This window comes from Grammomys surdaster, unplaced genomic scaffold, assembly GCF_004785775.1.
Source record: "Grammomys surdaster isolate TR1022 unplaced genomic scaffold, NIH_TR_1.0 328, whole genome shotgun sequence".
Lineage (NCBI taxonomy): Eukaryota > Metazoa > Chordata > Mammalia > Rodentia > Muridae > Grammomys > Grammomys surdaster.
This window is the reverse complement of record NW_021604747.1, coordinates 1,521,889-1,542,470: the sequence shown is the minus strand read 5'-3', so window position 1 is coordinate 1,542,470 and position 20,582 is coordinate 1,521,889. Positions and strand designations below refer to the sequence as shown.

General features: G+C 38.6%; 1 protein-coding gene across 4 annotated transcripts in view; it reads left to right on the top strand.

The window, feature by feature from the left end:
• Znf438 (zinc finger protein 438) overlaps positions 1 to 20,582 on the top strand; it is a 181,287-nt gene that overhangs the window by 137,154 nt on the left and 23,551 nt on the right. For all 4 annotated transcript variants that reach the window (XR_003712771.1, XM_028778196.1, XM_028778197.1 and 1 more), the window contains one exon: positions 12,019 to 12,086. Coding sequence is in view for 3 of the 4 variants with exons in the window: in XM_028778196.1 (XP_028634029.1) it covers positions 12,050 to 12,086 (37 nt within the window). In the remaining variant the exon portion in view is untranslated. The remainder of the gene's footprint in view (positions 1 to 12,018; positions 12,087 to 20,582) is intronic.

The window sequence follows — 20,582 nt, the reverse complement described above, 5'->3', positions numbered from 1 at the left end:
GCTGAACCTTGAAGAAAATCGCATACACCCCTAGGAGCTTTTAACTGACAGCAGTCCCTCTAGAGAGGTAGGGAGGACCCTCCAGTTGGAATGTTGACAGGCAGCCTCTTGCTCAGGCCTTGTGCAGGCAACCACAATTTCTCTTAGTACACGAGTACAACAGCCCTAATATGTCCAGAAGATATTGTTTTTCAGCACCCTTTCCCATTCTTACATTCCTTCTATTCCCTCTTCATGATAAGCTGCAAGCCTTGGAAGGGGCTGGTAAAGATTACTCCTCTTCAAACTGAGCATTCAACAGTCACTTATTCTTAGCACCTTAATCAGTTATATGTCTCTCTGCATTAGACACTGCACACTGCAAAATTGTCTCACTAATATTGAGAACAATACTAATCTATAGATATAAACATAAATGTTGATACATATTTCTCTGACAGAACAACAATAGTAGGTTCTTTTATGGGTTCTATGAGCTCCTGAGCCATGGGCCTTGGACCAGCTCTCTAATATGAGGCGTGTATTCCGTCCTGTGGGCCAGCCTCCATTCCAATCAGAAGAAATTTATTGCACCTATAAACATTGGGCCAAATCTTGCCTGTTATATCACTGTTATAGTTGACATGATTCACAGTATTATGTGAGACTGTTACTTTCACTTGTCCAGCATCCTACTTAGCACCTTCTAGGACTATGAATGTTAGATGTCAGGAAGTTTCCGGGTCAGCTTTAGTTTGATTTCACTATACCCTGTACTCAAAGTGTGGTATCTTAGTTCTAGTGGGCCGTAAAAAGCACTGACAATAACCTATATTGGTTTATGGGCCTCTGGGGCCTTCCTCATCAACAACTTACATGCGATGCCTGACACTGGAATTTTTAATCACCTATGGCTTCCCATAGGTTATCCACCTAAAGAGGCTACCTCCGTTATTTTTTTTTTACAATTATATTTTTAATAAAGTTATAAACTAGTAGGCTTTCATGTTGCTTTTTCATACATGTTAATTTTGGTTAATTCTTCTCCCTGCCCCCTCTTCTCTACCCTCTCCACCACAATTTCCACTTACATCCTTCAACTTCCAGTTAGACCACTACTTTTACATCAGTATGTCTTCTAGTATTAATTCTTACCTAAAGGCCTCTTCCTCCCACCTGTGTTCCTATCTCCTTGGACTCAGTAAACACTCCAAGTTAAAAATACACTAATGTAAGAATATAAGGTAGGATATGAAAGACAATGTGTGAATCTATCTTTATGGGGTCTGGATTACCTCATTTAGTATAATGCTTTCTATTTCTACTCAATCTGCTGCACATTTTGCAATTTAATTTTTCTCTGGCTGAATAAAATTCCATTGTATACACACAAACACACACACAACTTTATTTTCATAATCTATCATCAGTTGACAACCATCTAGTCTGGTTCTATTGAATAGAACATCAATTGCATGTGACTACACTTAGTGTGTGTCCTTAGGGTTTCCTCACAAGACTAACACTTAAAAATCTCAAGAATGAAGACTATTTGTTTAAAACAGAATCATGCTACATAGTCCAGGCTGGTTTTAAACCTATAATACTCCTACCTCAACTTCCAAAATACTGGAATTATAAGAGTGTGCCATCATGATTGTCAACGTTTCGGGGGTTTGGGGGGGATGGGAGGGAGAGAGAGAGAGAGGAGATATGAGAATATTCAAAAATTGGACAAATGGGTGAAAACATGTTGAGATACTTCAGTGCAAATTGTTCTACCATTGATCAGTCATGGTGCACCTTTAGTGGCAGTACTTGAAAAAGCAGAGGTGGGCATGTCTCTATGAGTTCTAGGTCAGCCTGGTCTACATGGTGAATTCTAGACCAGCCAGAGCTACAATCATGAGACTCCTGTCTCAAAAAAAAAATCTTAACATGATTTCTGTAGAGAAATAAATAAATTGTATGTAAAGCATTGAAATCTTCAGTACCTTTATACTGATATTGCCAACCAGAGGAGAATGGAATAAAGCTTTTTAGCTTCAGCTAGAAGTCTATACCTAGAAATTATTATTACTCATCATTTTTATTGAGAGGTAGTGACTTTAAATTCTTAGAAAGACAGCAGTAGATATTACCAAAAACTGAGGAATAAAACTATAAATGTGTAGTTAACATGTGGATATATGGATATCTGAATGCTGATCACATAAGCTTTAAGTTCTGAGAATTGAAAATGCTTGTCTCTGAGGAAGAGAACCTGGTGTCTGTATCTTTAAAACAAAATAGAGATATTTAATGTAGCTTTGACTTAAAAGTTTTAATTCAAACAGGAAACCATTATTTGCTTTTTTTATTGGATATTTTCTTTATTTATATTTCAAATGTTATCCCCTTTCCTGGTTTCCACTACAAAAGGCTCTTATCCCATACCCCTTCCCCCTGCTTCTGTGAGGGTGTTCCCCCACCCACCCACCCACTCCCACCTCCCCACCCTGGCATTCCTCTACACTGGGGCATCCAGCCTTCACAGCACCAAGGGCCTCTCCTCCCATTGATGCCCAACAAGGCCATCCTCTGCTACATATGTGGCTAAAACCATGGGTCCCTCCATGTGTACCCCTTGGTTAGTGGTTTAGTCTCTGGGAGCTCTGGGGGGTCTGGTTGGTTGATATTGTTGTTCTTCCTAAGGGATTACAAACCCCCTTCAGCTCCTTCATTGGGGACCCCATGCTCAGTCCAATGGTTGGCTGTAAGCATCCACCTCTGTATTTATCTGGCTCTGGCAAAGCCTCTCAGGAGACAGTTGTATCAGGCTCCTGTCACCATGCACTTCTGGCATCCACAACAGTGTCTGCATTTGGTGACTGTATATGGGATGGATCTCCAGATGGGACAGTCTTTGGATGGCCATTCCTTCAGTCTCTGCTCCATACTTGGTCTCTGCATTTCCTCCCATGAGTATTTTGTTGCGCCTTCTAAGAAGGACTGAAGTACCCACACTATGGTCTTCCTTCTTCTTGAGCTTTATGTGGTCTGTGAATTGTATCTTGGGTATTCCGAGGTTTTGGGCTAATATCCACTTATCAGTGAGTGCATACCATGTGTATTCTTTTGTGATTGGGTTACCTCATTCAGAATTATATTTTCTATTTCCATCCATTTGCCTAAGAATTTCATGAATTCATTGTTTTTAATAGTTGAATAGTAAGTACTCCATTGTGTAAGTGTACCACATTTTCTGTATTCATTCCTCTGTTGAAGGACATCTGGGTTCTTTCCAGGTTCTGGCTATTATAAATAAGGCTGCTATGAACATAGTGGAACATGTGTTCTTACTATATGTTGGGGTATCTTTTGGGTATATGCCCAGGAGTGGTATAGCTGGGTCCTCAAGTAATACTATGTCCAATTTTCTGAGAAACCGTCAGACTGACTTCCAGAGTGGTTGTACCAGCTTGCAATCCCACCAATAATGGAGGAGTTGTTCCTCTTTCTCCACATCCTCGCCAGCATCTACTGTCACCTAAGGTTTTTTCTTAGCCATTCTGACTGGTGTAAGACTTGGAATCTCAGGGTTGTTTTGATTCTCATTTCCAGGATGACTAAGGATGTTGAACATTTCTTTAGGTGCTTCTCAGCCATTCCGTATTCCTCAGTGGAAAATTCTTTCTTTAGCTCTTTACCCATTTTTAATAGGGTTATTTGATTCTCTGGAGTCTAACTTCATCAGTTCTTTGTATATATTGGATATTAGCCCTGTATCAGATGTAGGATTGGAAAATGGCTAGATATAAAATTAACTCAAACAAATCAGTAGCCTTCCTCTACTCAAAGGATAAACAGGCTGAAGAAAGAAATTAGGGAAACAACATCCTTCACAATAGTCACAAATAATATAAAATACCTTGGTGTGACTCTAACCAAGCAAGTGAAAGATCTGTATGACAAGAACAAATTTCTGAATTAAAAAATTGAAGAAGATCTCAGAAGAAAGAAAGATCTCCCATGCTCATGGATTGACAGGATTAATATAGTAAAAATGGCCATCTTGTTGGAAGCAATCTAACAAATTCAATGCAATCTCCATCAAAAGTCCAACTCAATTCTTCATATAGAAAGAAGGAGCAATTTGCAAATTCATTTGGAATAACAAAAAAGCCCAGGAGAGCAAAAACTATTCTCAACAGTAAAAGAACTTCTGGGGAAATCACCATCCCTGACCTCAAGCTGTATTTCAGAGCAGTAGTGATAAAATTTGTATGGTACTGGTACAGAGACAGGCAGGTAGAACAATGGAATAGAATTGAAGACCCAGAAATGAACCCACACACCTATGGATTTTTGACAAAGGAGCTAAAACTATCTAGTGGAAAAAGGACAGCATTTTCAACAAATGGTGCTGGTTCAACTGGAGGACAACATGTAGAAGAATGAAAATTGATCCATTCTTATCTCCTTGTACAAAGCTCAAGTCCAAGTGAATCAAGAACCTCCACTTAAAAACCAGATACACTGAAACTAATAGAAGAGAAGGTGGGGAAGAGCCTAGAACACGTGGGCACAGGGGAAAATTTCCTCAACACACCACCAATGGCTTATGCTTTAAGACCAAGAATTGACAAATGGGACCTCATAAAAATGCAAAGCTTCTATAAGGCAAAGGATACTGTCAATAGGACAAAACAGCAACCAACAGATTGGGAAGGGAAACCATTATTATGGGAGAAATGGCCTCAAAACATTGCTAGTCTGTCTAGGTGAGAATACAGGCATCACCTAAGGAGCAGAGACTTAGCTTCGTGCACATTGTGTGAACATAGATCTTACAACTGGAAGCCTGACGTTTACCTTTTAAGTATATTCTACTTTTTAAACAATGAAATAGTGCACCCCACTTTGACTAGGCAGTTGCTTGTAGAGTTAGAGAACATGTTACTCCTAGTTACTCCTTTACCCAAAAGATCAAAACCATTTGTATGCACAGAAATTGAACACCCACTATATTTATTTTTGATAACCCAAAGCTGGTGAATGGGAGCACAGTAAATGGAATCCTGTCACTAGATCAAAAGAGCTCACATGAAGAATGTTGAACGGGTGGAGCAGTCACCTGTGGAGTCACTGCCTAGTATAGCATCAAATCCAAAGTCTTGTCCAACTGTCACTATGTTGTATTTTAGAATCAACAGACATGAGATGATAACAACAGAAACAAACATGAAAGAACGTCCATCAGCAGGTCAGGCTAGGTCTGTGGCATATGTCACTGTGTAAAGAAGAGCCTGGGCACAGTGGTACATGGTTGTAACCTCATCAGTGACACAACTGAGGAGAAGGATCACAAGTTTGAGGCCAGCCTAGACTACAGAACAAGCTCCTGTCTCAAACAACAAGTTAGGGAGGTAGCTCAAAGGCAGAGTGCATACCTAACATGCATAAAACCCTCAGTTCAGTCCCCAGCATCAGGACCCACGCGCTCTCAAAAGTTTCCTGTTTTTATATTTCCAATTTAATATTTTCACATTTCACGATGTACTGGTCAAATTTATTATGACATTCATTCTGGTGACAGCATGTCTTTCGGGATGTATGGGATGTTTATTCCCTAGGAAATAGTTTTCTGGAAATACTAATGTAGATGGACAGCTACATTGAATCTTGTGGTCAGTACCCGTACAAACACAGGAGAGCATGCCGCACAAACTCTCAGCATGGTCTAATGGCAGCAACCTTGGAGGCAATGAACAGAGATGATCTCTTCTCTCTGAGACTGTTTATCTAAATTTACTTTTAGGAAACTTACAAGGCAGTGTAGTGATTCCAGCAATGCCTACCACAGACTCCGTCAATAAGAAGGAATCAAGTTTTCACTTTCTCAAGTCACCAATTTACCTGATTTTATGTCAGGTAAATGTAACTTATTCATCTCTTTTTAAATACTATAGAGTGACTAAAATCAAAATCAGTTTTATGTGTGATTTATTAAGCTCATGATAAATTTTGCTGTAACTAGTCATTTCACTGATTTGTTTATGATAGATTTTTCTACATAAGTGTACTTTTCAGTTCAGATTTTAAGTCTTTCAAAAGTCCAGATCATAATTGTCATAGGTCAAAAAGATACCTTGAAGGAAGCCCTGGAGGCTAGTGCCTTATCATGGTGCCCTGAATGCATAGGACTTTACTTTGTTTAAGGTTTAAAAACCACAGTCAGGTATTATGTTATTGTTTAATGCCTCTTTGCCTCTGATATATTTATATAATGAACTCTCATCCTATCTAAATTGTTAGATGTTACATTATGATATGATTATCCAGTATTTTCTTTATTGTTAGTATGCTAATTACACAATATATTTATTTTTCAATTTAATTGAATAAAATCCAGCTTTACTTTACACAGCACCCAACTACAGCTCTTAAGTTTTCCACTCTAGGTGCTAACATGCAAGGAGCATATTTAAAGTTACTCTAAAGACCCTAGAAATAACAGTCTTGCATGAAAAGAACAAAGATTTGTACAAAATATGACTTCAAAATACACTGTAAATTCTAGTGATCAAAACCGCTTTTTTGTATTTTCATGATGTACAACAGAGCTAAGGACAGCCTAGAAACAACCCTGCCAGTTTTCAGAACACTGTTTTCTAAGGTTAGGGCTTTAGAGTTAGAGTTGGGAAAATAATGAATAAGTAAATGAATAAGTAATAAAGATTATAATGTTTTGATTAGGAATTTTATTGAGTTTTTTTTTAAGTTTTAGACTTGGGTGTATGGTGCATGCTAAATTTTGTGAGCTGGTTCAAAGTCTTTCATTGTTGTTTTGCAAATGGGTGTTCACTGGTTCATCATGGCTGAAGTTACTGTCCTCAGCAGTTCTGCATAGTAGTGGCAAGGATGGCTGTCATTTTCTCAGTTGTGAAAGTCTGTCAGCTTCCCATGAGTTAGTATAACATTAACATTAAGGTTCTCATAGGTGTTCTTTACCAAGTTGACTGTATGATCTTCATTTTCTTTTTTTATTTTATTTTTTATTAATTAATTATTTCTTAAAGTTCTTACCAGACATGGATTTACATCATAATCATATGTATTTTCTGTACCTATTAAGATTATTGCATAGTTTTCTTTTTTTTAGTTGATTAGTATATGAATGACATTAATTTTGAATGTCGAGCCAAGTATGTATTGCTGAAGCTACAATATGGTATCATATTGTTAGATTTGATTAGCTAAAATCTTATTTGTTATTTCTGCATGTATGCTCATGGCAGAATAATAATTTAGTTTCATTTCTCATAAAGTCTTTGTCTATCTTTAGTGTCTAGATACTGCTTTGTCCTTAAATAGTAAGAAATAACTTCTTTTCCGTTTTCTTTGTGTATATGTATTGTTTGCATATACAGGTACACTTGTGTGTGCATGTGGAGGCCCGAGGCTGACTTCAGACATCTCCTCCATTGCTTTTCTATGATATTTTTTGAGACAGAGTCTCTCACTTGACCTGGAGTTCCATGTATTCTACTATATACAAGCTCCAGCAAGCTCCAGTCCGCTCAGTGCTGGAATCGCAGGCATGTACAATCATCCCAAGTTTTACATGGGTGTTGAGGATCCCACCTCAGGTCCTCATGCGTGCACAGCAAGCATTCTCCCAACTAAGCTATTGCTCATACCTGAGCCATTGCTCAAACCTAGCTTTTCTGTTTCTGAGAATTTGTGTATGGTTGGAGTAGTTTCTTCCTTAACCACTCAAGATCCTTTAGAGAATCTGTCTGGGCCCAGCATTTCTTTGAGGGACATAGGACTTTGACTGCAGGTTGTCTCTCTCTCTCTCCCTTCTTCATGGATAGTATTTTCTTACTTGCATTGTTTCTAATAAGGTATCCCTTGCCATTCTTAACACATTGTTCTCTGTAAGGAATAGCATACTCTCCAGGTGCCCTTCCATTTTTCTTCTTTTCACTTGTTTTGAGTAGGTCTTTGCTATGATCTTTGTCTTTCTTGTATTTTACAGATTTTTTAAGTGCTTGGATCTGTATGTTTACAGTTTTATCAGTGTTTTGGGCTAATATTTCTTAAACTTTCCTGTCTTTCCATCTTTCTCCTCTCCAGCTATTGACATGAACTTTTCATTTGTCCTACAGCTCAGTTCATGATGCTTTATATTTTCTGTATTTTGCTTTTGTTTAACTTCCCATTCTGGGTTTCATTTTGGGTAGTGTCTTGTTCTACCTTAAGATTTGCTAGTATTCTTCCAACATTCCTTATAAGCAATCCATTAACATGAAATAAATACCTCATATTTTTACCTATTATTAATAACATCTCGGTAACTTTTTCTTATTTTCTACATTATGGATGATATTTTATAGCTTCTTTGCATGCTGAAGAATTGTAAGAAAAGAGAAACATAATGGAGACTCTCTTCTTCCATTTTGCTGAGAGAGTCAGGCCCCTGCTTCCTGTGTACAGTTATTGAGCTCCCTGTTGTGGTTTCCTATCTGTTTGGAATCCATTGTTGTGGGGTTTGTTTGTTTGTTTGTGTTTTGATACTGTTTTAAAGGTTTGTTTGTATTTTATGTGCATGGGTATTTTCCTATGGTATGTCTGTTTGCCACTTAGATTTCTGGGACCTGTAGAGGCCAGAAAAGGAGCATCAGGTCCTCTGGAACTGGAGTTAGACAGTCGTGAGCTGCCACATGGGCAGTGGATCTAACCCAAATCCTCTGGGAGACGAGACAGTGCTCCAGCCCTCTAAGCTGTCTCTCCAGTCTTGTTGGGATCTTTTTTATGAACTGCTTTCTGTTGTCTTTAAAAAGGTTCTGTTACCTAGTTTATCCTTACTTTTTGTTGTTGATGTAGAAGGACAGTTGTGGCCCCTATTTCTCTGTATTTGTTTTAAAAATTGTACCTTTTTTTAACCCACTTTCAGTCTTGACCTTAACTATTTTTGTTGTTGATATTGCTTAGAAAAAAATCTGTACTTAAAAAGCTTATAAAAATGTTGGTTAATATTTTTTTTATAAATAATTTATTTTTGAACATGAAATGCTTTTTTATAGCATGTTTTACAAGGGGAGGGGGTAAGAGGGGCCAGGTGGTGGAAAAGTACAAAATCTTCTTGGTCTGTGCCTTGAAACATGTCATGGTCTATACGGTACACTGCCTTGAATTATGATCTACCTGCTGTTCTTCAGAAGATATGGTACACTGCTTGAGTTATGGTCTCCCTGCTATTCTTAAGATGATATGGTACACTGCTTTGAGTCTATCTGCAGTTGCTAAGCAGGATCTTGCAGTTGCCAAGCTTCAGAGGACATTGTGCAGGTGGGGAAAGGTAGGGGGTGAGGGTAAGGGCGAGGGTCCTGGCTTCTGGCATCTCCCCCTTCTCTGTTTAGTTAGAGAAGGCGTCTTATGATCAATCCCAACTATGTGAATTTTGAATTTGGATGTCTAATTATGGGGGGTCTTAGACAAGTTCACAACCCCAAAACACTGATGTGAGATGAGTCACATCGATGGTCGAAGGTTTTAGGCTGTCGACGATGGGCAACGTCAAGGGACTCCGATGTGGGTGAAAGGAGGGTGAGAGCCCTGTCTTAGGCCATGTAGGCTGCACCCACTCCCAGCACCACGCACTCCTTTTTGGCTGCATTGGGTGGGCCCCTGGGAAGTGGACCTACAATAATCCCGTCATTGGGCTAACTCACAGCCATCCTAGTCCCTTGTAAATGTTCAATTTACCAACCATTTGTCAGTTTGGGGTGTAATATTGTCATAAAGGAAGGCTCCCCAATGTTAGCGGCCATATCAAGGGCGGCCTTGGTTTAGGAAAAAGCCAATTTTTGTTGTGGTGATCAAGAGGCCAAGCTCTCTATCGAGAGAAACGGGGGCAAAGCCAGGCATACCAGGAACCCTTCTGGAGGGCGTGGAAGTCTAGCGGTCGACCGTAGGGGGGAGGCAAGGGAGCTGGCAGCTGTGTCAGTCTCCTGCAGAGTCACTTCTGGATCCTCTTCAATTTTCGGCTGATGGTAATGAACTTCAACCGTCTTCTTGATGGCAGCATCAACCTGGTTCCGTGGATGACAGGTCGCGGGCGATGATCTCTGTCTCGCTCAATCTTGATGTCCTGCGCACATCCTCTCAATGAGGGTCCGTCCAGAGGGGTCCGTGCCTCGAGCCCCACGTCTGGGTGCCACTTGACCCGACTGGCAGGCCCTAGTTATTCGTGGGGGCGAGGAGGACTGCAACCTGCTATTCTTCAGAAGATATGGTACACTGCTTGAGTTATGGTCTCCTTGCTATTCTTCAGATGATATGGTACACTGCTTTGAGTCTATCTGCAGTTGCCAAGCAGGATCTTGCAGTTGCCAAGCTTCAGGGAACCTTGTGCAGCTGGGAAAAGGTAGGGGGTGAGGGTAAGGGCGAGGATCCTGGCTTCTGTCCCATCTGGATTAGAACTTCTAATAGCAGGCATCACGGGTGATTCATTTTTGCCTGGGATGCTGCTTGAGTTCAAGCTCCTGGGAGTCCCTGTTTCTCTCGGTTTTCTGGGGTTGAGTACGGAGCTGCCGCCTGCGACCTACTCTATGCTCGGGCCCAAACCGGAAGTCGTTGGTTAATATTTTTTTCAAAGATCTTGTCTTTTTTTATACACACACAGTTACCTTTCCATATCTGCATTTCACATCCTCAAAATAAGTTTTTGGCCCATGTGGTGATGCATGACTTTAATTCCAGCACTTGGAAAAGACTGAGGCAGGCATATTTCTGCAAGTTCAAGGCCAACCTGGTCTACATAGTAAGTTCCAGACCATCCATCCTTAACTACGTAGAGAAACCTGTCTCATAGTAATAGTGATAATGGTGGTGGTGGTGGTGGTGGTGGTGGTGGTGGTGGTGGTGGTGGTGTGGTGATATGTTTTATTGTTTTGTTTTTTAGACAAGCTGTCATATAACCTAGGCTGCTAACTTTGAGTTATTCATCTCTCTGCTTCCAGCTCCAAGTGCTAGGATTTATAGGCATGTACTACCATGCCTTGCTTCAGAAATATTTTTTAAGCTACATCTATAGCTGAGAATGTTACTCATACTTGGGGGGCTGAAGAAGAAATATTATTATGAGTTCCAGGCCATGCTAGGCTCAAATAAGTTAATTTGACAGGACTCTCTCACCTACAAATGTGCTTAACCACATTAATGGCAATCTTGGGAGACATTCAGCCCATAGGCCTCAGGTTGGATACACCCATGTACAACTGTTTATTTATATAACATTTACATTGTATCTAACTATTGGAGTAACCTAGAAATGATTCTAAGTATACAGGAGACTGTATTGGATTATATGCAAATAACACACCAGATATCCTTGACTTCTGATCTCTGAGGGGTTCTCAGTATCAAGCCCCATAAATAGTGAGGGCCAGATGATGCTGGTTAATGTGTAGACAACTTGGAAACTTGGTAACCTGAAAGGGAAAACTTGGAATTCCATGACCAAGCACAGTGCAGACATATGTGTGAATTTGCCACCGTGTGCTTTCCTGTATGACTACAGTGCTGGCATCTGCCTTTAGTATGATTGTGTCAGCACTTCGGATGCTCTTTCACAGGCTTTGTACTCACAGTTTATGTTGATAAGACTATACTCTGTTAAGTGACTATGTTAGAGTTGTTATAGCTTATGATTTTCATTTTAGTGTCTGTTTTAGGAACTTAATTATCAGTATTTGTAATTTATTTTGGTAGTTATTTTTCAAACAAGATGTATGCAATATAGTTAACTATCAGGCAAACATTTTGAGAGCCTCTTCACTTTGCTTACTTCTCCATGACTGAGAGCAGGGGTGCAGGTTGGCCCTCAAAGAGTGGCCCAGTATCCCTCCTCCAGTCCACTCCAGCATTTCCCATCCACTTAGTTATAAGAAGGGAAACAATTTTCAAAAGCTTGTATAATTCATACTTTACTGTGTATTAACAAAATATCTCAACTGCTTCCTAATGATTCTTTGTGCTTGAATATTTTAGGAAAGCTACTCTTTGGGTCATATACATCATAATGCGGAGTTCTTCATCAGTACCACCAAAAGATCAAGGTAAGACAATGCATGCTGCAGAAGACTGTACATATTACAATGATTTCAGTTAATATATTTAATGCATCCACCCTCCAGTCATAAGGTATCATAGTTCCTAGAATTAAATGCAAAGCCTCCAATTACCTCTAAAAGTTCATTTCCTTTAGTAAATTAATCTAGTGATTATGGATTCCCAGGTTGGTAGAACATTATAAGGATCTGTCTCCTTTCCTAGGCTGAAAAGCCCCAAGAGCAGGCCAACTCTTTGCATGCAGAACTGAGAGGCCAGCTCACCACTGCCAGTTAGCTGGAGGTAATAGATGTCACTGGGTTTATGGATGTGGCTTCACTGGCACAATGACTCAGGAATCTTAATAAATATTGCATTCATACCGCATACATATATATACTCACACTCACACAAGGACACACATTGGTTAAGAGATGATGTTTGCTCATATTTTTTACCTGTTGTTTTCTTATATCATTCAAAATGAAATGTGTAAGAAAAATTAATTTCCCTTCATGAAACCTATAAAAACATACTTTAATTATTTTTTATTTTTGATATTATAAAATAATTGTACCATTTTCCCTTCCCTTTCTTCCCTCCAAACTCTCTGATAAACCCCTCCTAGATGTCTTTCAGCCTCATGGCTTCTTTTTTCATTAATTGTCATTACATGCATATGTGTATATATTTCTAAATATAACCTGCTCAGTCTCTGTGGTATTATTTGTATGTGTGAATCGAGGACTAACCATTTGGTATTGGATAATTAGCCCACTTCCATGGGGAACACTTGTTTCTCCCACGTTCAGCATTCCTTAGTTGACACCTCATGGTCTTTTCCTCATCCACTTTGGCATGTTGTCCTTGTTCAGCTCATGTTTAGGCAGTCATGATAGTAAGATGTTATAAGTGTCTCTTCTGACGCTACTAGGAGACACAGTCTCACAACAAACTCTCTGATCCTCTGGGTCTTAGGATCTTTCTGTCCCCCTTCTTAAACAATGTTCTACAATTCTACTAAAATGCTATAATGTTCCCTGAGCCTTAGGTACAGGCATGTTTTGTAGTTGTATGCATTGGAACAGATCTTCACAACTTGCATTTTGATTGATGGTAGGTCTCTGCAGTGAGTTTTGTCTGTTTGAAGTGTTTTTGATGAGGAATGAAAACTTCACTTCTCTGTGGGTGTTAAGACAAGTTTTTAGATTGTTGCTACGGATTATACTGAGTTAGTAAAGTACTAGTTGTATGTTCTCTCTAGTATCCATGACTTTACCAGCACTTAGTAGTTTACCAGTTTCCCTCTTGCTGAGCAGATCTTGTCTAATTTGAGATCTGTGGATTACTGCCTAGATATGTGTGTCCTACTGCACCTGTAAGGTTATTGTTACATCTTGGACACTGGAGTGGTTCATAAGTATTTTAGTATAGAGGACTGTTGATTGCTTCCCTTCTTTGGAAGCTTTCTGATACATGAAAGCTAGTCCTCTAAAGGAACATTCAGGGCATTCCCAGCTCTGGTTTCTGAAGTTCTTGGTGTCTTCAGCAATTGAGAATTACCTTCTACCTCTGGGTGTGGCAACCAGGGTTAATAGCAATAGGGTGTGCATTTGAGGAGTTTCTTAAATAACCCTAGCCAACACTCAAAATAAATACAAATCACATATATGGTATTAGAGTTTTTTGTTAGGTGACCTTTGAGTTCTGGAGGGAATGTTGTCAGCCTGGAAGAATATAGTTCATTAAAACTTCATATGTATATTTATACAAAGAATTATGTGTATTACAGGATTTTTAAGTGTATATTTAATAGTTTGATTCCTTATAACTTTTTCAGACATCCTTGTTTTTCTAATTAAGATGAACATGTGATTTTTTAAGTATATTATTTAGTTTATTACATTTATAGACTTGTATATGTGGAAATATCCCTGCATTTTATGGATAAAGCCAACTTAGTCATGGTATATAATCTTTTTGATAGATGTCTGTATTCTGTTAGCATTTATTGAACATTTCTGAAACTATATTCATCACTGACATTGTTGTTTTCATCTTTTGTTGTGCCTTTACCTAGTTTTAGTATTAGGGTGATACCAGCTATATACAAGGAGGTTGGGGATGTTCCTGTTACTTGTTTTGTTGTTGTTGTTTGTTTGCTTTTCTTGTTTTTTATTTATTTTTTAATAGTTTGAGAAGGACTGACTGCAGGTATTCCTTGAAAATCTGATAGATTCTGCTATGACTCCATCTAGTCCTTGGATTTGCATAGCTGGAAGGCTTTCTATTCCTATTTCAGTCTCCTCCTTGACTTCTTTGGTGGTTTTGCTGAATTCATCCATTTCTTTTAGATTTTTTTAGCTTAATGGAGCACAGATTTTTAAAGTATCTGCTTATAACATTCTGAGTTTCTTTGGTGTCTGTTTTATTTCCCTGTTCATCTCTCATTCTGTCCCTTTCTTTTGGTAAGTTGGCCAAGGTTCTGCTAATCTTGTTTATCTTCACAAAGAACCAGATCTGACAGGATTGATTAACTCTTTGTATTACTTGGGTTTTTTTCTATTTCATTAATTTCTGCTCTGATATTTAGTATTTCATGCTCTCCACTGGGTTTAAATTTGGCCTGTTCTTGTTTTTTCAAATTTTTGAAATGTATTCAGGCATTTACTTGTGCTATTTTGATTTTTTTATTGGATATTGTATTTACATTTCAGATGTTATCCCCTTTCCCCATTTCCTCCCACCTACCCAGAAACCTCCTATCCTATCCCCCCTCCTCCTGCTTCTATGAGGATGTGCCCCCACCCATCCGACCACTCCCACCTCCTCACCCTTGAATTCCCCCACACTGGGTCATCCAGCCTTCATGGAACCAAGGACCTCCTCTTCTACCTATGCCCAACAAGGCAATCATCCCCTGAATATACAGCTGGAGCCATGGATCCCTCCCTAAGTGCTCCCAGGCTGGTGGTTTAGACCCTGGGAACTCTTGTTGGTTGGTATTGTTGCTCTCCTCATGGGGCTGCAAACCCTTTCAGCTCCTTGAGTCTTCTCTCTCACTCCTCCTTCATTAGGAACCCCATGATCAGTTCAGTGGTTAGTTGTGAGCATCCACCTATGTGTTTATCAGGCTCTGGCAGACCTCTAAGGAGACAGCTATATCAAGCTCCTGTCAGCATGTACTTCTTGGCATTCACATCAGCATCTACCTTTGGTGACTGCACATGGGATGGATACCCAGGTGGGACAGTCTCCAGACGACCACTCTTTCAGTTTCTGTCCCATGTTTTGTCTCCATATTTGCTCCCATGAGTATTTTGTACTCTTACTAAGAAGGACCAAAGCAGCCACGCTTTGGTTTTCCTTCTTCATGAGCTTCATGTGGTCTGTGAGTTGTATCTTGGGTATTTCGAGCTTTTGGGCTAATATCCACTTATCAGTGAGTGCATACCATGTGTATTCTTTTGTGATTGGGTTACCTCACTCAGAATGACATTTTCTAGTTCCATCCATTTGCCTAAGAATTTCATGAATTCATTGTTTTTAATAGCTGAGAAATACTCCATTTTATAGATGTACCACATTTTCTGTATCCATTCCTCTGTTGAAGGACATCTGAGTTCTTTCCAGGTTCTGGCTATTATAAATAAGGCTATATGAACATAGTGGAACATGTGTCCTTACTATATGTTAGAGAATCTTTTGGGTATATGCCGAGGAATGGTATAGCTGGGTCCTCAAGTAATACAATCTCCAATTTTCTGAGGAACCACCAGACTGACTACCAGAGTGGTTGTACCAGCTTGCAATCTCACCAACAATGGAGGAGTGTTCCTCTTTCTCCACATCCTCACCAGCATCTGCTATCACCTGAGTTTTTGATCTTAGCCATTCCGACTGGTGTGAGGTAGAATCTCAGGGTTGTTTTGATTCTCACTTCCCTGATGACTAAGGATGTTGAACATTTCTTTAGGTACTTCTTGGCCATTCGAGTTTCCTGGGCTGAGAATTCTTTGTTTAGCTCTGTACCCCATTTGTTATTTTGTTGTCTGGAGTCTTAATTTCTTGAGGTCTTTGTATATATTGGATATTAGCCCTCTATCAGATGTAGGATTGGTAAAGATCTTTTCCCAATCTGTTGGTTGCCATTTTGTCCTATTGACAGTGTGCTTTGCCTTACAGAAGCTTTGCATTTTTATGAGGTCCCATTTTTCAATTCTTGATCTTAGAGCATAAGCCATTGGTGTTCTGTTCAGGAACTTTTCCCCTGTGCCCAGGTATTCAAGGTTCTTCCCCACTTTCTCTTCTATTATTTTCAATGTATCTGGTTTTATGTGAAGGCCCTTTATCCACTTGGACTTGAGCTTTGTACAAAGAGATAAGAATATATTGATTTGCATTCTTCTACATGCTGACCTCCAGCTGAACCAGCACCATTTGTTGAAAATGCTATCCTTTTTCTACTGGATAGTTTTAGCTCCTTTGTCAAAAATCAAGTGATCATAGGTGTGTGGGTTCATTTCTGGGTCTTCATTTCTATTCCATTGATTTTCCTACCTGGCTCTGTACCAATACCATGCAATTTTTATCACTGTTGCTCTGTAGTACAGCTTGAGGTCAGGGATGGTGATTCCCCCAGAAGTTCTTTTATTATTGAGAATAGTTTTTGGTATCCTGGATTTTTGTTATTCCAAATGAATTTGCAAATTGCTCTTTCTATCTCTATGAAGAATTGAATTGGAATTTTGATGAGGATTGCATTGAATCTGTAATTTGCTTTCAACAAGATGGCCATTTTTACTATATTAATCCTGTCAATCCATGAGCATGGGAGATCTTTCTTTCTTCTGAGATCTTCTTCAATTTCTTTCTTCAGAGACTTAAAGTTCTTGTTATACAGATCTTTCACTTGCTTGGTTAGAGTCATACCAAGATATTTTATGTTATTTGTGATTATTGTGAAGGGTGTCCTTTCCCTAATTTCTTTCTTCAGCCTGTTAATCCTTTGAGTAGAGAAAGGCTACTCATTTGTTTGTGTTGAGTTTATATTTAGCCACATTGCTGAAGTTGTTTTTCAGTTTTAGGAGTACTCTTGTCAAGGTTTGGGGATCACTTAAGTATACTATCATATCATCTGCAAATAGTGAAAATTTGACTTCTTTCTTTCCTATTTGTATCCCTTTGACTTCCTTTTGTTGTCTAATTGCTCTGGCTATGAGCTCTAGTACTATATTGAATAGGTAGGGAGAGAGTGGGCAGCCTTGTCTAGTCCCTGATTTTAGTGGGATTGCTTCACGTTTCTCCCTATTTTTAGTTTGATACTGGCTTGCTGTATATTGCTTTTACTATGTCTAGGTATGGGCCTTGAATTCCTGATCTTTCCAAGACTTTTACCATGAAGGGGTGTTGAATTTTGTCAAGTGCTTTCTCAGCATCTAGTGAGGTGATAATGTGTTTTTTTTTCCCTTTGAGTTTGTTTATATAGTGGATTACGTTGATGGATTTCCATATATTGAACCCTCTCTGCATTCCTGGGATAAAGCCTACTTGATCATGATGGATGATTGTTTTGATGTGTTCTTGGATTCAGTTTGCGAGAATTTTATTGAGTCTTTTTGCTTCAATATTCATAAGGGAAATTGGTCTGAAGTTTTCTTTCTTTGTTGCATCTTTGTGTGGTTTAGGCATGAGCGTAATTGCGGCTTCATAAAATGAATTGGGTAGTGTTCCTACTGTTTCTATTTTCTGGAATAGTTTGAAGAGAATTAGTATTAGGTCTTCCTTGAAGGTCTGATAGTATTCTGCACTAAAACCATCTGCTCCTGGTCTTTTTTTTTTTTTTTTTTTTGGTGGGAAGACTTTTAATGACTGCTGATATTTCTTTAGGGGTTATGGGACTGTTTAGGAGGTTTATCTGATCTTCATTTAACTTTGGTGTCTAATATCTGTCTAGGAAATTGTCCATTTCATGCAGATTTTCCAGTTTTGTTGAGTATAGGCTTTTGTAGTAGGATCTGATGATTTTTTTCAATTTCTTGAGTTTCTGTTGTTATGTCTCCCTTTTCAGTTCTGATTTTATTCATTTGGATACTCTCTCTGTGCCCTCTGGTTAGTCTGGCTAAGGGTTTATCTAACTAGTTGATTTTCTCTAAGAACCAGCTACTAGTTTTGTTGATTCTTTGTATAGTTCTTTTTGTTTCTACTTGGTTGATTTCAGCCCTGAGTTTGATTATTTCCTGCCATCTACTCCTTTTTGGTATGTTTGCTTCTTTCTGTTCTAGAGCTTTCATGTGTATTGTCAAGTTGCTAGTATATGCTTTCTTCAGTCTCTTTCTGTAAGCACTTAGAGCTATGAGTTTTCCTCTTAGTGCTGCTTTCATTGTGTCCCACAAGTTTTGGTATGATGTGTCCTCACTTTCATTAAATTCTAAAAAGTCTTTAATTTTTTTCTTTATTTCTTCCTTGACCAAGTCATCATTGAGTAGAGCATTGTTCAGTTTCCACGTATATGTGTGCTTTCCATTTTTTTTTTTTTTGTTATTATTGATGACCAGCCTTAGTCCGTGGTGATCTGATAGGATGCAAGGGCTTATTTCAATCTTTTTGTATATGTTAAGTCCTGTTTTGTGACCAACTATATAGTCTATTTTGGAGAAGGTACCATGAGGTGCTGAGGAAAAGGTATATTCTTTTGTTTTAGGATGAAATGTTCTATAGATATCTGTTAAATCCATTTGGTCCATAACTTCTGTTATGTTTCATTGTGTCTTTGTTTAGTTTCTGTTTCTGTGATCTGTCCATGGCTGAGAGTGGGGTGTTGAAATCCCCCACTATTACTGTGTGAGGTGCAATGTGTGCTTTGAGCTTTAGTAAAGTTTCTTTTATGAATGTGGTGCCCTTGCATTTGAAGCAGAATTGAGAGTTCATCTTGGTAGATTTTTCCTTTGAGGAGTATGAAGTGTCCTTTCGTATCTCTTTTGATAACTTTTGGTTGAAATGATTTTGTTTTTAATGTAGGCATTTAGAGCTATAAATTTCCTCATGGAACTGCTTTCAGTGGTTTTGTTGTGCTGTATTTTCATTTTTAATTAGTTTCAGGAAATGTTTTTATTTCATTATTGATTTTTGACCCATTCATCAATTTAATAATAAACTGTTTAATCTCTATGAGTTTATGTGTTTATTAGAGCTGTGTTTGGTATCCAATTTGTAATCCTCTGAAGGCACTGAGTGGCTAGGCCCCACCTCTGAGGACCCCCAACCACGAGGCTTTGCCCACAGAACACTCCAATGGCCTTAACAACCAGACCCAGACTCTTGAGATGCAAGTGGCCAAGCTCCATCCTACAGAATAAAAAGCCCAAGATCAGGTTACAAAATTCCACCAGTCCCTGAGCTTACCCCAAGATCATGCCACAAAGCCCCACCAATTCTAAGCTACCCTGGAATGCTCTGATCCAAGAAACCCTGTATAAAGCCTACCTCCAGTTCAATTCTTTGCCGGTTTTTTTTTTTTCTACCACGCAGAGGCAGCCCCAGAAGAGAGACACACTTTCTTATGTCCTTCCCAATAAATCTCTTGTGTGGGGTTTCTTGCACAGTGTGACTTTGTGGTGTTGCTTCGCTCAGGACTGCCAGGATACCTCCCCACAACCCACTCCCGCCCAAGTTTAAATTTTATTACATTGTATTCAGATAGAGTAAGTTATTTCAGTCTTTTTATTTTGTAAAGCTTTGAGCTTTTGTTTATTTGGTTGGTGTTTTGTTTTGTTTTGTTTTGTTTTGTTTTGTTTTGTTTTGTTTTGTTGGCTTGGGATTGTTTAGTAGGTTAGTTTTGTGCCCCAGGATGTGGTCTATTATAGAGATTTTATGTGCTGCAGAGTAGAATGTGAATTCTTTTGAGTTTGGGTGAAATCATCTGTACATATCTGTTAGATCCATGTCATGTGTGATGTCAAGCAATTCTGATGTTTCTCTATTTTTTGTTACCTATTGGAAAAAGTGGGGTATTGAAATCACCCAGTATTATTGAACTGATGTTAATCTGTGTCTTTAAATCAAATAATAACATTTTTTATGAAATCAGATGCACCAGAGTTTGATGTATACATGTTTAGGATAATTCTTGTTGGTTACTTGTTCCTTTGATTATCCCTCTTCATTTGTTCTGATAAGTTTTAGTTTGAAGACTATTTTATCAGAAATTGGAATAATGATAGTTCATTGAATACTTTTAGTCCATTTTTTACTCTAAAGCTATGACTATTTTTAAAGGTAAGATGTATTTCTTGTAGACAACAGATGGATAAATTTTGTTTCTCCATCCCTTCAATTAACCTGTGTCTTTTGATTGGAGAATTCATGTCATTGATATTTAAAGATGTTGAAATATGTCTGCTAATTGCCTTCTTCATGTTGATTTTTAATAGTGTTGTTTCTATTCAGTTGTATTTTGTGTTTTACTAATTATAGATTCATATTTCTTTCTTTCCATAATCTCT